This window comes from Nerophis lumbriciformis, linkage group LG23 (assembly GCF_033978685.3).
Source record: "Nerophis lumbriciformis linkage group LG23, RoL_Nlum_v2.1, whole genome shotgun sequence".
Lineage (NCBI taxonomy): Eukaryota > Metazoa > Chordata > Actinopteri > Syngnathiformes > Syngnathidae > Nerophis > Nerophis lumbriciformis.
Genome location: NC_084570.2, coordinates 32,129,293 through 32,143,889, shown reverse-complemented (window position 1 = coordinate 32,143,889; position 14,597 = coordinate 32,129,293). Strand labels below are relative to the sequence as shown.

Sequence of the window (14,597 nt, the reverse complement as noted above, 5' to 3'; positions counted from 1 at the left end):
AGATGTGACCAATCTAAGTCTAAGACTAGATGTGACCAATCTAAGTCTAAGACTAGATGTGACCAACCTAAGTCTAAGACTAGATGTGACCAATCTAAGTCTAAGACTAGATGTGACCAGTCTAAGTCTAAGACTAGATGTGACCAATCTAAGTCTAAGACTAGATGTGACCAATCTAAGTCTAAGACTAGATGTGACCAATCTAAGTATAAGACTAGATGTGACCAGTCTAAGTCTAAGACTAGATGTGACCAATCTAAGTCTAAGACTAGATGTGACCAATCTAAGTCTAAGACTAGATGTGACCAACCTAAGTCTAAGACTAGATGTGACCAATCTAAGTCTAAGACTAGATGTGACCAGTCTAAGTCTAAGACTAGATGTGACCAAGCTAAGACTAAGACTAGATGTGACCAGTCTAAGTCTAAGACTAGATGTGACCAATCTAAGTCTAAGACTAGATGTGACCAATCTAAGTCTAAGACTAGATGTGACCAATCTAAGTATAAGACTAGATATGACCAGTCTAAGTCTAAGACTAGATGTGACCAATCTAAGTCTAAGACTAGATGTGACAAATCTAAGTCTAAGACTAGATGTGACCAACCTAAGTCTAAGACTAGATGTGACCAATCTAAGTCTAAGACTAGATGTGACCAGTCTAAGTCTAAGACTAGATGTGACCAAGCTAAGACTAAGACTAGATGTGACCAGTCTAAGTCTAAGACTAGATGTGACCAATCTAAGTCTAAGACTAGATGTGACCAGTCTAAGTCTAAGACTAGATGTGACCAGTCTAAGTCTAAGACTAGATGTGACCAATCTAAGTCTAAGACTAGATGTGACCAGTCTAAGTCTAAGACTAGATGTGACCAATCTAAGTCTAAGACTATTTGTGACCAATCTAAGTCTAAGACTAGATGTGACCAATCTAAGTCTAAGACTAGATGTGATCACCCTAAGTCTAAGACTAGATGTGACCAATCTAAGTCTAAGACTAGATGTGACCAGTCTAAGTCTAAGACTAGATGTGACCAATCTAAGTCTAAGACTAGATGTGACCAATCTAAGTCTAAGACTAGATGTGACCAATCTAAGTATAAGACTAGATGTGACCAGTCTAAGTCTAAGACTAGATGTGACCAATCTAAGTTTAAGACTATATGTGACCAGTCTAAGTCTAAGACTAGATGTGACCAGTCTAAGTCTAAGACTAGATGTGACCAGTCTAAGTCTAAGACTAGATGTGACCAACCTAAGTCTAAGACTAGATGTGACCAATCAAAGTCTATGACTAGATGTGACCAATCTAAGTCTAAGACTAGATGTGACCAGTCTAAGTCTAAGACTAGATGTGACCAATCTAAGTCTAAGACTATTTGTGACCAATCTAAGTCCAAGACTAGATGTGACCAATCTAAGTCTAAGACTAGATGTGATCACCCTAAGTCTAAGACTAGATGTGACTAATCTAAGTCTAAGACTAGATGTGACCAGTCTAAGTCTAAGACTAGATGTGACCAATCTAAGTCTAAGACTAGATGTGACCAGTCTAAGTCTAAGACTAGATGTGACCAATCTAAGTCTAAGACTAGATGTGACCAATCTAAGTCTAAGACTAGATGTGACCAATCTAAGTATAAGACTAGATGGGACCAGTCTAAGTCCAAGACTAGATGTGACCAATCTAAGTCTAAGACTAGATGTGACCAATCTAAGTCTAAGACTAGATGTGACCAATCTAAGTCTAAGACTAGATGTGACCAACCTAAGTCTAAGACTAGATGTGACCAGTCTAAGTCTAAGACTAGATGTGACCAATCTAAGACTAAGACTAGATGTGACCAGTCTAAGTCTAAGACTAGATGTGACCAATCTAAGTCTAAGACTATTTTTATCACTCCACTGACTTGAGTTTTTTTGCACTCTCAGCTTTCCGGCGGGCGGAGAGCGACACAAGCTCCTCCCCTTTTGCACACCGCCCCAGGAGGCCCTCCAGCGACAGATCTCCAAGCAATCAGCGCTCGCAGAGTTTTGAGAGTGCCAGCAGAGGCTCCGCCCCCCTGCCCCTCCCCCGCAGGTCCTTGGTGAGTCACACTTTGATGAGAAGTATTCTGTGAAGGACCTGGTCTTCCTCAGCCTCGACGGGCGGAGTCCGCTCCACGAGTCCAGGCTCTCTACGACTGCCAGGCGGACCACCACGACGAGCTGAGCTTCAGCGAGGGACAAGTCCTGGTGGTGGTGGGCCAGGAAGACCCGGACTGGTGGGTGCGTATACCGCTCCGGACTGATGCTGATGTAGATCCGCCATTGCGTGGCTGATTGTGTGTGCGTGTGCAGCACGGTTACATGGAGGAGGACCCGCGGCAGAGAGGCTTGTTCCCGTCTTCCTTCGTGACAGCGCTCTGATCCTGCAGACCCCAGCTGGCCACTGACCACGGCTTTCTCAGGAGAACCAAGTCCAGGTGCCATGTTGTCATAGCAACGACTGCAAGCCCTCCATCACCATGGAAACCTTCGGGGCAAGTGACCTTTCATGAGGACTCTCAAAGACAGCTGCGTCCAAGATTGACCTCTTCAAAATAAAACAGTCCAAATGTAGGTTTTATTTTGACGTTGACCTGAACAACTCTTTTTCTTTGGCTTTATTGTGAAAAATTGTACAATGGTGCTAATTGTCATGGACACAAAGGATGGAGGGTAACCAAAGCACACGTGCACGCTAACCTCAGCCTCCAGGACCTTGGTCCTCACCGAGGGAGGCGGAGCCTAACAGGGCGTGGTTGACTACTCCGGCAGCATTTAAAGGCCCCGTTTACACGGCACACCACATCTGTGACGCAGACCGGGTTTTTGTTGCCAGTCTAAACGCTCCAAAGTCCTCAAATCTGATCCTTGGGCATCAGATTCAGACCACATCAGGAAGTAGTCCTGAAACTGATCTTTTCAAATCTGACTTCAGTCTAAACGCAATGTGACCTGAATGTGACTTTTTTTGTCATCTTTGGTTGACTTACATCACTCGTGTGCGCCTTAAAGTTACGTCACTCATGTGCGCCTTAAAGATGTGCAGACATTCACTTATTTTATTTTGTAGTAGTAGCAACTTCCTCTTGAGGCCAAATTAGGGCCACATTGATGCCACGTTGGGGCCACATTGAGGCCAAATTGGGGCCACAATGAGGCCACATTGGGGCCACATGGACACCATATTGGGGCCACATTGAGGCCACATTGGGACCTCATTGGGACCACATTGAGGCCACATTGGAGCTCTTATTGGGGCCACATTGTCGCCCTTATCGGGGCCACATTGGAGCCACATTGGGGCCACATTGGGGCCACATTGGGGCCACATGGAGGCCACATGGAGGCCACATTGTCGCCATATTGGGGCCACATTGGGACCACATTGAGGCCACATTGGGACCACAATGGGACCACATTGAGTCCACATTGAGACCACATTGGAGCCCTTCTTGGAGCCACATTGGGACCTCATTGGGACCACATTGAGGCCACATTGGAGCTCTTATTGGGGCCACATTGGAGCCCTTATCGGGGCCACATTGAAACCACATTGGGGCCCTTATCGGGGCCACATTGGGGCCACATTGGAGCCACATTGGGGCCACGTTAAGGCCACTTTGGGGCCACATTGGGGCCACATTGAGGCCAAATTGGGGCCACATTGAGGCCAAATTGGGGCCACATTGAGGCCAAATTGGGGCCACATGGAGGCCAAATTGGGGGCACATGGAGGCCACATTGAGGCCACATTGAGGCCACATTGGGCCTACATTGGGGTCACATTGAGGCCACATTAGGGCCACATTGGGGCCACATTGAAGCTACATTGGGGCCACTTTGAGGCCACATTGGAGCCCTTATTGGGGCCACATTGAGGCCACATTGGAGCCCTACTTGGGGCCACATTGAGGCCACATTGAGGCCACATTGAGGCCAAATTGGGGCCACATTGAGGCCAAATTGGGGCCACATGGAGGCCAAATTGGGGGCACATGGAGGCCACATTGAGGCCACATTGGGCCTACATTGGGGTCACATTGAGGCCACATTGAGGCCACATCGGGGCCACATTGAGGCCACATTGGAGCCCTTATTGGGGCCACACTGGGACCACATTGAGGCCACATTGGAGTCCTTATTGGGACCACATTGGAGCCCTTATTGGGGCCACATTGGGACCACATTGGAGCCCTTATTGGGGCCATATTGGAGCCACATTTAGGCCACATTGGAGCCCTTATTGGGGCCACATTGAGGCCACATTGGGACCACATTGAGGCCACATTGGAGCCCTTATTGGGGCCATATTGAGGCCCTTTTAGGGGCCACATTGGAGCCACATTGGGGCCACATTGGGGCCCCATTGGGGCCACATTGGGGCCACATTGAGGCCACATTGAGGTCACAATGGGGCCACATTGGAGTCACATTGAGGCCACATCGGGGCCACATGAGTGTTTACGCTGGAGTCTGATAAAATCACATTTTACTTGCAGTGTAAACATTCAGCTGGAAAAATGACATTTGGGGACTTTGTCCTGCAGGTCAAGGTGGTCTAAAGGTCACATGATGACTTTGTCCAGCAGGTCAAGGTGGTCTAAGGGACACATGATGACTTTGTCCAGCAGGTCAAGGTGGTCTAAGGGACACATGACTTCCTGTCTTCGGCAACAATGGCTGACGCAAAAGTAGATCAGGAGACAAGCCAGCTGCAGACATGTTGACTACACGACGATATGAATATATTAAATAAAAACATGTGTTTATTTATTCATCTGGAAATAAAAACCATGTGAAGTATTTTCGCTTCTCCTCATTCCAGCCTTAGATTGACTAATCAATTTCAGATGGGGCGTCGGCAGCATTCCTGGAGACGCTGACTTGCGTCAAATTAACATGGAGAAGCAACGCGTACACACCGGAAACGCACGCCGTGCTCTGTGAAATAAAGGTCTAAAGCGGCGAACCGCAAAGTCTACTCCGGCTTATCTAAAAGTGTGAAGTACGAATTAAAATGCCGTAGCGGTTCAAATCGGTGCAACATGAACGGGTCGTTCACGAGTCGTATTGAAGAAGAGAAGCCACATCTGAACCGGCGCGACGAAGGGATTTATTTTGAAAAGTATTGACCGGAAACAGTGTGTGTTCGGAACATGGTGCATTCTTATTCTTAAGGGCGTGGTGCAAATCTTGCAATCCTAACAGACTCAAGTGTTCGCAGCAAACCTGACCACGTACCACGATGAACGTTGCAGGTAGGACTCGAACCCGCGACCACTCACAAGGTGTGAAACTAACGGTACAGTTCTTGTAGCTGGGTTAAGGCGGGGGTCCACGCCTTCACAGCCTGCAGGAATTAACTCCGGGAAGTCTTTCACGCAGGGGCGTCACTAGCTTTTAAGGACAGGAGATGCACAGGATGCAAGCGAACGTAGCGCACGAGCACAAAACTTCACAAACGGCTAACAAAGACTTAGAAATTATTCATTGTTATTTTATTATTTCAGTCGGTTTATTTTCAATGTATGTATCATTTGATATCGGTATCAGTTGATATCGTTATCGGGATATATATATATATATATATCTCCCAACGTAACATCACCAGAATGATTGACAATTAGGAGGACCAATAGTCAACATGATCCACCCAGAAATAAATAAAACAAATGGCTTATCGATAAGCCATTTAACATTTTTTTTTTTAAATACATTTTTATTTATATGTATCATTATTATCATCCTACTCACATTTCTAGTAGAGGCCTCTCCCCTCTCACTTTCTGTGCTCCTCTGCCATGACTCCTACAGGTCAATAGGGGTTGTGGAGTGATTATTATTATTATTTACTGATGATAGTCATACGTGAATGAGCTCAGCTCCTGTTCTCCTCCATGTGTAAAGTTAGAAACACAGCTGATGCTCCAGAAGGAAGTAACCCCAAAGATAGCAAATGATAAAAAAGAGTGCACATTTAATTGTAGGGGGGCTAGAGTCCCCCTAAAATAGGCCTAACAACGCCAATGCTTTCACGTAACCTCATCGGATTTTCATTCGATTTTAGGACTCAACTAATGTAATTAGTCTGACTAATTAAATATCGTTTTTGTTTTTATAGACCACACGATGCAACCAGTTGAATAGGGGGGAGGAGTCGGGGGGTTATTGACCGATTCGGGGGTTGGGGAGGGGATGGGGTGCTAAGAAAATATTTTCATGTCATTTGTTTTAAAAAAAAAGTTAAATGTAAATAAATAAATGTAAATGGTAAATAAAAACAAAATGCAATGATTTGCTAATCAACTTATATTCAATTGAGTAGATGGCAAAGACAAGATATTTAACGTTCACACTGAGAAACATTATTTTTTTGTAAATATTAGTTAATTTTGAATTTGATGCCTGCAACATGTTTCAAAAAAGCTGGCACAAGTGGCAAAAAAGACTGAGAAAGTTGAGGAATGCTCATCAAACACTTATTTGGAACATCCCACAGGTGAACAGGCTAATTGGGAACAGGTGGGTGCCATGGTTGGGTATAAAAGCAGCTTCCATGAAATGCTCAGTCATTCACAAACAAGGACGGGGCGAGGGTCACCACTTTGTCAACAAATGCCTGAGCAAATTGTTTAAGAACAACATTTCTCAACCAGCTATTGCAAGGAATTTAGGTATTTCACCATCCACGGTCTGTAATATCATCAAAAGGTTCAGAGAATATGGAGAAATCACTGCACGTAACATTGAACGTCCGTAAGTTTTGATCCCTCAGGCGGTACTGCATCAAAAAGCGACATCAGTGTGTAAAGGATATCACCACATGGGCTCAGGAACACTTCAGAAAACCACTGTCAGTAACTACAGTCGGTTGCTACATCTGTAAGTGCAAGTTAAAACTCTACTATGCAAATCCAAAGCAATTTATCAACAACACCCAGAAACGAGGCCCGAGCTGATCTAAGAGACTGATGCAAAGTGTACTGTGGTCTGACGAGTCCACATTTCAAATTGTTTTTGGAAACTGTGGACGTCGTGTCCTCCGGACCAAAGAGGAAAAGAACCATCCGGATTGTTATAGGTTGAAAAGTTGAAAGTTGAAAATCCAGCATCTGTGATGGTATGGGGGTGTATTAGTGCCCAAGACATGGGTAACTTACACATCTGTGGAGGCACCATTAATGCTGAAAGGTACATACAGGTTTTGGAGCAACATATGTTGCCATCCAAGCAACGTTATCATGGACGCCCCTGCTTATTTCAGCAAGACAATGCCAAGCCACTTGTTACAACAGCGTGGCTTCATAGTAAAAGAGTGCAGGTACTAGACTGGCCTGCCTGTAGTCCAGACCTGTCTCCCATTGAAAATGTGTGGTGCATTATGAAGCCTAAAATACCACAACGAAGACCCCGGACTGTTGAACAAATTAAGCTGTACATCAAGCAAGAATGGTAAATAATTCCACTTCAAAAATGTGTCTCCTCAGTTCCCAAATGTTTACTGAGTGTTGTTAAAAGGAAAGGCCATGTAACACAGTGGTAAAAATGCCCCTGTGACAGCTTTTTTGCAATGTGTTGCTGCCATTAAATTCTAAGTTCATGATTATTTGCAAAAAAAAGAAAAAGTGTCTCAGTGTGAACATTAAATATCTTGTCTTTGCAGTCTATTCAATTGAATATAAGTTGAAAATGATTTGCAAATCATTGTATTCTCTTTTTATTTACCATTTACACAACGTGACAACTTCACTGGTTTTGGTTTTTGTAGTTTGAAGTGAATTTGACTAAATATTATTTGAGCAAACAGTAAGGCAACCATGGCAAAAATAATGACCTGCAAATGTGACAAACAGACTAAAAACCTAAAAACCACACAATACATCCAAAAGTGTCATAATATGCATCATTAATGACAGCAGACTAGGGTTGTCCAGATACCAAAATGTATTTCAATACTTTTCTAAATAAAGGGGACCACACATTTTTTTTTTATTGGCTTTATTTTAACAAAAAATCTTAGGGTACATAAACATATGTTTATTATTGTAATTTAGTCCTTAAATAAAATAGTGAACATACTAGACAACTTGTCTTTTAGTAGTAAGTAAACAAACAAAGACTCCTAATTAGTCTGCTGACGTATGCAGTAACATATTGTGTCATTTATCTACCTATTATTTTGTCTACATTATGAGGGACAAACTGTAAAAAATGATTATTAATCTACTTGTTCATTTAAGGCCCTAACGACCCCCCGCCACCCCGAAAGGGACAAACGGCAGAAAATGGATGGATGGATGGATACTTGTTCATTTACTGTTAATATCTGCTTATTTTCTGTTTTAACATGTTCTATCTACACTTCTGTTAAAATGTAATAATCACTTATTCTTCTCTTCTTTGATACTTTACATTAGTTTTGGATGATACCACACATTTAGGTATCGATCCGATAGCAAGTAGTTACAGGATTATACATTGGTTGTTAGGGGTGTGGGAAAAAATCGATTCGAATTCGAATCACGATTCTCACGTTGTGCGATTCAGAATCGATTCTCTTTTTTTTTTTTAAATCGATTTTTTTTTTTTTTTTTTTTAAATATATATATTTTCTTTAAAAAAAAATTTTTTTATTAATCAATCCAACAAAACAATACACAGCAATACCATAACAATGCAATCCAATTCCAAAACCAAACCCGACCCAGCAACACTCAGAACTGCAATAAACAGAGCAATTGAGAGGAGACACAAACACGACACAGAACAAACCAAAAGTAGTGAAACGAAAATGAATATTATCAACAACAGTATCAATTTTAGTTACAATTTCAACATAGCAGTGATTAAAAATCCCTCATTGACATTATCATTAGACATTTATAAAACAAAATAAAAAAAGAGCAATAGTGTCACAGTGGCTTACACTTGCATTGCATCTCATAAGCTTGACAACACACTGTGTCCAATATTTTCACAAAGATAAAATAAGTCATATTTTTGGTTCATTTAATAGTTAAAACAAATTTACATTATTGCAATCAGTTGATAAAACATTGTCCTTTACATTTATAAAAGCTTTGTACAAAAATCTACTACTCTGCTTGCATGTCAGCAGACTGGGGTAGATCCTGCTGAAATCCTATGTATTGAATGAATAGAGACTCGTTTTGAATCGGGAAAATATCGTTTTTGAATCGAGAATCGCGTTGAATCGAATTGTGGGACACCCAAAGATTCGCAGCCCTATTGGTCATATTCAAACTCCTCATGTGTCCAGGGACGTATTTCCTGAGTTTATAAACATAATATGAATTTCTTAAAAAGGAAAACAGATTTTGAGACGATAAAAAATATCGATGTAATCATAGTAGTATCGAATAGATACGCTCCTGTACTTGGTATTATTACAGTGGATGTCTGGTGTAGAACCACCCATGGCATTTGTTTACATTGTGACGCCGGTGAGCTATTGTGTCCTCCTACGGTGTGTTGTGAAGCATGTTTAGCTATTCCTCGTCCTCCAGTGATAATGCTACTTTTAAGAAACTTACTTTTCAGAGTATAGTACCGTTTTTGATTCATTAGTACCGCAATACTACACTAGTACCGGTATACCGTACAACCCTACACCAGACAAATATGCATTGTTTCAAGTCACAATATAAAAACGTAGTAGCAGTAGAGTGTAAAAACAAGTTGACTTCATACGATAATTTTTTTTTTTGTATTTATTAAACATGTCAATTGTATTCCACTCCGAATACCTCGGCTATTATCAGAGAGTGACGTCACAGTTACGTACGGCGGGGGAACGAGACGACACGACGGCAGGAATCAGTTCAATAGGTTTACTGAAACTGATGATGATGTGTTGTGGTGTGTTTGCTACTTCACGTGAATGGTGCAAGATGATGTGTAGAATTAACAATGTATATATTACCAGAGTTTGTTGTAAGTGCGTGTTGGTTGAATCCTTCGTCTGACCAGAGGGGCAAGGCGAGAAGACAGTCTGTGGGCAAGCGAGAGGTCGAGGGCTGGAGGTCCGTGTCCAAGCAGGGGTTGAGGATCGAGGGAGGGAGTCCAGAATCCAGTGGGAAGTCGAGGCACACAGCTCGATCACTGGAAACAGAGGGAACACTGCGGGGAACGCAGAGGACATAAGGCACTGGCACAGGGAAAGCACAGAGAGAGCAAGTATGCAGAGGGAAGCCAGAGACGGGTAGCTTACTACAGAGAGTTAACTACGTTCCGGCACTGGGTCTTTGGGTCCGCTGGTCTGTATTCTGTCTGACCTCATCAGTCCCAAGTGCGCAGATTGCTGACTGTCTGTAGGCGCGTGGCCGCGATCCGGGAAGCGCAAGCAGGGGCGTGTCCCAGCGCGCTTCTGGCGGAGGTGCCGGCTGTGCTTGCAGCAGATGACATGCGAGTTTGCACATGCGCCGTGACATTACAACGCCTCCTTAGGCGAGGATCCCGACGAGCAACGGGGAGCATCGGGGTTGGCACGGTAGAAATCCTCTAGAAGAGAGGGGTCAGCAAGGTAGGAGGCCGGCACCAAAGATCTGTCCTCCGATCCATATCCCTCCCAGTCGACCAGGTATATGAGACCCCTACCCTGCTGACGGACCCTGAGGATTTCCTTAACCGTCCACACCGGGTGGCCATTCTCCAGGAACCCAGTGGGGGGGTGGAAGGGGACAGAGTGCTCTCCGCTACCGGCTTTACCTGAGAGACATGTACAACCGGGTGTCGCTTGACTGAGGGTGGGAGAGCCAACTTGACGGACGCAGGATTAATGATAGGAACAATTGTAGTCTACACACTGCAGTTGCTGTGTAATGGCCATAGGGGTCCATCGAATATATATATATATATATATATCCATATCCATCCATCCATTTTCTACCGCTTATTCCCTTCGGAGTCGCGGGGGGCGCTGGAGTCTATCTCAGCTACAATCGGGCGGAAGGCGGGGTACACCCTGGACAAGTCGCCACTTCATCACAGGGCCAACACAGATAGACAGACAACATTCACACTCACATTCACACACTAGAGCCAATTTAGTGTTGCCAATCAACCTATCCCCAGGTGCATGTCTTTGGAGGTGGGAGGAAGCCGGAGTACCCGGAGGGAACCCACGCAGTCACGGGGAGAACATGCAAACTCCACACAGAAAGATCCCGAGGCCGGGATTGAACTCACGACTACTCAGGACCTTCGTATTGTGAGGCAGACGCACTAACCCTTCTGCCACCGTGCTATATATATATATATATATATATATATATATAAAATATTAAAAATGTAACTTAATAATATGTGGGGATATAAAAGGCATCCGGTGCTATTAGACTGGGCGGAAGCGGAAATTGACGTCACAAACCACCTAGGAGCACCTGTCAGACCCAGCGTTTTTTGCTACAGAGCCACTTCATGGAAGAATCCTAATTTTTGACCTTTTTTGTGGACTTTCCATTGGCCTGTGGAGAACCGGGACAACAGAGACTTTTTCCAGGAGGACTTTGAGTTGGATGCGCAGTCGCGGTATCGTGAGTAAGCAGCTGCGGCTTCCAACATTTAATCGCTTGCCCGTACGTGCGTGCCGCTATGTGCATGTCACGTATGTAACTTTGGGGACTTTGGGGAAATATACGTGTTATATGAACTTTGGGGAGGTGAAGGGTACTTTGGGCTGTGGGATTGAGTGTTTTGTGCAGGTGTTTGATTTATATTGGCGGGTTATATGGACGGGAGGGGGGGATGTGTTTGTTATGCGGGATTCATTTGTGGCATATTAAACATGAGCCTGGTTGTGTTGTGGCTAATAGTATATACATGTTTTGTGTTTTATTTACTGTATTAATCATTCCCAGCTGAGTATCAGGTCCCACTCGTGACTCCTTAATTTGCGTAGTGGCAGAGACACCCGGAGAACTTGGGTGCGTTTGTTACAGCAGTTGTAGTCTACACACGCGTCATGATTCATGTTGTAGTCTACACACACAGACGTGTCATGATTCATGTTGTAGTCTACACACACAGACGTGTCATGATTCAGTTGTAGTCTACACACACGTCATGATTCAGTTGTAGTCTACACACACACACGTCATGATTCATGTTGTAGTCTACACACACACGCGTCATGATTCAGTTGTAGTCTATACACACATACACGTCATGATTCAGTTGTAGTCTACACACACACATGTCATGATTCAGTTGTAGTCTACACACACACGTCATGATTCAGTTGTAGTCTACACACACGCACGTCATGATTCAGTTGTAGTCTACACACACACACGTCATGATTAAGTTGTAGTCTACACACACGTGTCATGATTCAGTTGTAGTCTACACACGTGTCATGATTCAGTTGTAGACCACGCCCCGATGCAAGATGGCGCCAGTATGTGCTTTGGCCTGCCGTCTCTCGCTGTCAGCTCTGTTCGTTTTTTTGTTTTTTGCGTCTATTTTCGTCTCTGTCAGCTCACTGCTTGTGTATGACCGCCAAACACTGTTGGATCTTTGCCCCTCTCCCACTGATATGATCAACTTCGACGTTGGTTTTTCGACGTCCCAGTCAGCTTTTTCACCTGGCCGGATTCCTGCCTTCCTTTCCCGCCCCCTGGCTCCTCTCCCCCGGCGGAAGCGTCTCCGGCGCCGCGGTAAACGTGGCGGCCAGCTGGTGAAAGTTAGGGCACTCCTGGCCCGGCTTCCCGTGGCTCCCCGAAGGAGGAATGGTGCGGTATCCGGTCTCCTCCTGCACCCACGCTCGCTCGATCCCATCGGCTCCTGGCTGGTTCCTATCGTTGGTTTGGAGGAAGAAGCTTGCCGTCGTCGCTCCTGCTGTCCCCGCCCCCGGAGGCGCGGGGTGGATGACCGCCACCTGCGAGCTGTGTGTCGGGCCCCACCCGGATTAATTGCGGCCTTGGACGTGCTGGCCCCCGCCAGGTTCGGTCTTGTGAACGCAAGATCTTTGACAAACAAAACTTTTATCCTGAAGGATTTCTTCACTTCCCGCGGACTGGACTTCCTCTGTGTGACGGAGACATGGCTGAGAGCCGGTGAATCCGCCCCTCTTAATGAACTTCTGCCTCCGGAGTGTTCCTACTTTAATTCCCCACGGCCGTCCGGTCGAAAAGGAGGAGGATTAGCAGTCGTTTTTAAAAATGACTTTAAATGCCGTCAGATCCGCCTACAATCCTCCTTTTCAAGCTTCGAACTGTGCATGTTTGAACTGGGTCTTTCTGATGTCGTCCTGTGTGCCGTCATCTATCGACCACCCAAGTACCACAAAGACTTTATAACTGACTTTTCTGAATTTCTGGCTGAAATCCTGCCCAAATATGATCGTGTCCTTATTGTGGGTGATTTTAATATTCACACCTGCTGTCCAGACGAGCCGCTTTCCAGGAGCTTCCTGAATATAATCGACTCATTTAACTTTGTACAGTCTGTGTGTGGTTCTACACATGAACGTGGGCATACACTCGATTTAGTGCTCTCGTATGGTTTGTGTGTTTTTAATTTGGACATTTGCGACGCTGTGTTCTCTGATCACATGCCGATCCTGTTTGATATTGCCACGCAGTGTCCAGTTAAATTGTGCGCACCGCCCCAACGCTCTCGCATGTTTAATTCTTCGTCTCCTGCTCGGTTCTCCTCTATTTTTTCGACTCTTTGTGATGATAATTCTGCAGCATCTGTGTGTCTGAATACTGAAGAGTTGGTTTCTGGGTTCAACTCTATTTGTTTACAAACACTGGACACGATCGCGCCTTTCAAATGCCGCCGCTCTAAAGCTACGCCTCAGCCCTGGTTGAATGACGTCACTCGGGCTGCCAGGCGCGTATGTAGAAGAGCAGAGAGAAAATGGAAAAAAGACAGGCTGCATGTGTCCTTTGCCATTTTTAAAGAAAGCCTGTTTTCCTTTCAGATGACTGTAAAAGCAGAAATGAGTATATATCTATCTCAGATTATATCTTCTAACTGTAACAACCCCAGAGTTCTGTTTAAAACTATTAACACTGTCATTGATGCTCCCAAATCTGCTGGTTTTGATGCTTCTTTTGAATTCTGTGAAAATTGTCTCCATTTTTTCACTGACAAAATTGTGTCAACTAGAGCCAGTCTATCTCAGCCTTCATATGACCCTTCTGTTCCCCTGCATTTCTCTTCTGTTTTCCATCAGTTTGAGCCGGTGTCCTTTTCTTTTTTAAGTGACACAGTTAGTCATATGAAGCCCTCTGGTTCTCCTGCAGATGCCCTCCCACCTCGCCTGTTTAAGGAGGTACTTGCTACTATTGGATCAAGTGTCCTTAACATTATCAATAGTAGCCTCTCTTCTGGAATAGTTCCAGTAGAGTTTAAACATGCAGTGGTACGACCTCTACTTAAAAAACCCAGCCTCGACCCCTCTCTCCTCTCTAACTTCAGACCTATCTCTAATCTTCCATACATTTCCAAAATATTAGAGAAGGTTGTCTACAGTCAGTTGTTGCCCTTCTTAGAGGATAATGGTATCACTGAGCTGTTCCAGTCCGGTTTTAAAGCCCTCC

General features: G+C 44.5%; 2 protein-coding genes across 4 annotated transcripts in view; both read left to right on the top strand.

Annotated features, from left to right (window-relative positions):
* unm_sa1614 (un-named sa1614) overlaps positions 1-4,830 on the top strand; it is a 64,289-nt gene extending 59,459 nt beyond the window's left edge. For 2 of the 3 annotated variants that reach the window (XM_061984726.2, XM_061984725.1), the window contains exons 26-28: positions 1,933-2,087; positions 2,140-2,268; positions 2,341-4,830. In XM_061984726.2, the coding sequence (XP_061840710.1) occupies positions 1,933-2,087; positions 2,140-2,268; positions 2,341-2,409 (353 nt within the window). In that variant the 3' untranslated portion in view covers positions 2,410-4,830. Of the gene's footprint in view, positions 1-1,932; positions 2,088-2,139; positions 2,269-2,340 lie in introns of those variants that run through there. The other variant, XM_061984727.2, reaches the window with a different exon arrangement.
* Positions 4,831-4,969: 139 nt separating this feature from the next.
* LOC133622233 (protein SSUH2 homolog) overlaps positions 4,970-14,597 on the top strand; it is a 68,235-nt gene continuing 58,607 nt past the window's right edge. The window contains exon 1 of the mRNA XM_061984728.2: positions 4,970-5,285. Coding sequence (XP_061840712.1) covers positions 5,273-5,285 — 13 coding nt within the window. The 5' untranslated portion in view covers positions 4,970-5,272. The remainder of the gene's footprint in view (positions 5,286-14,597) is intronic.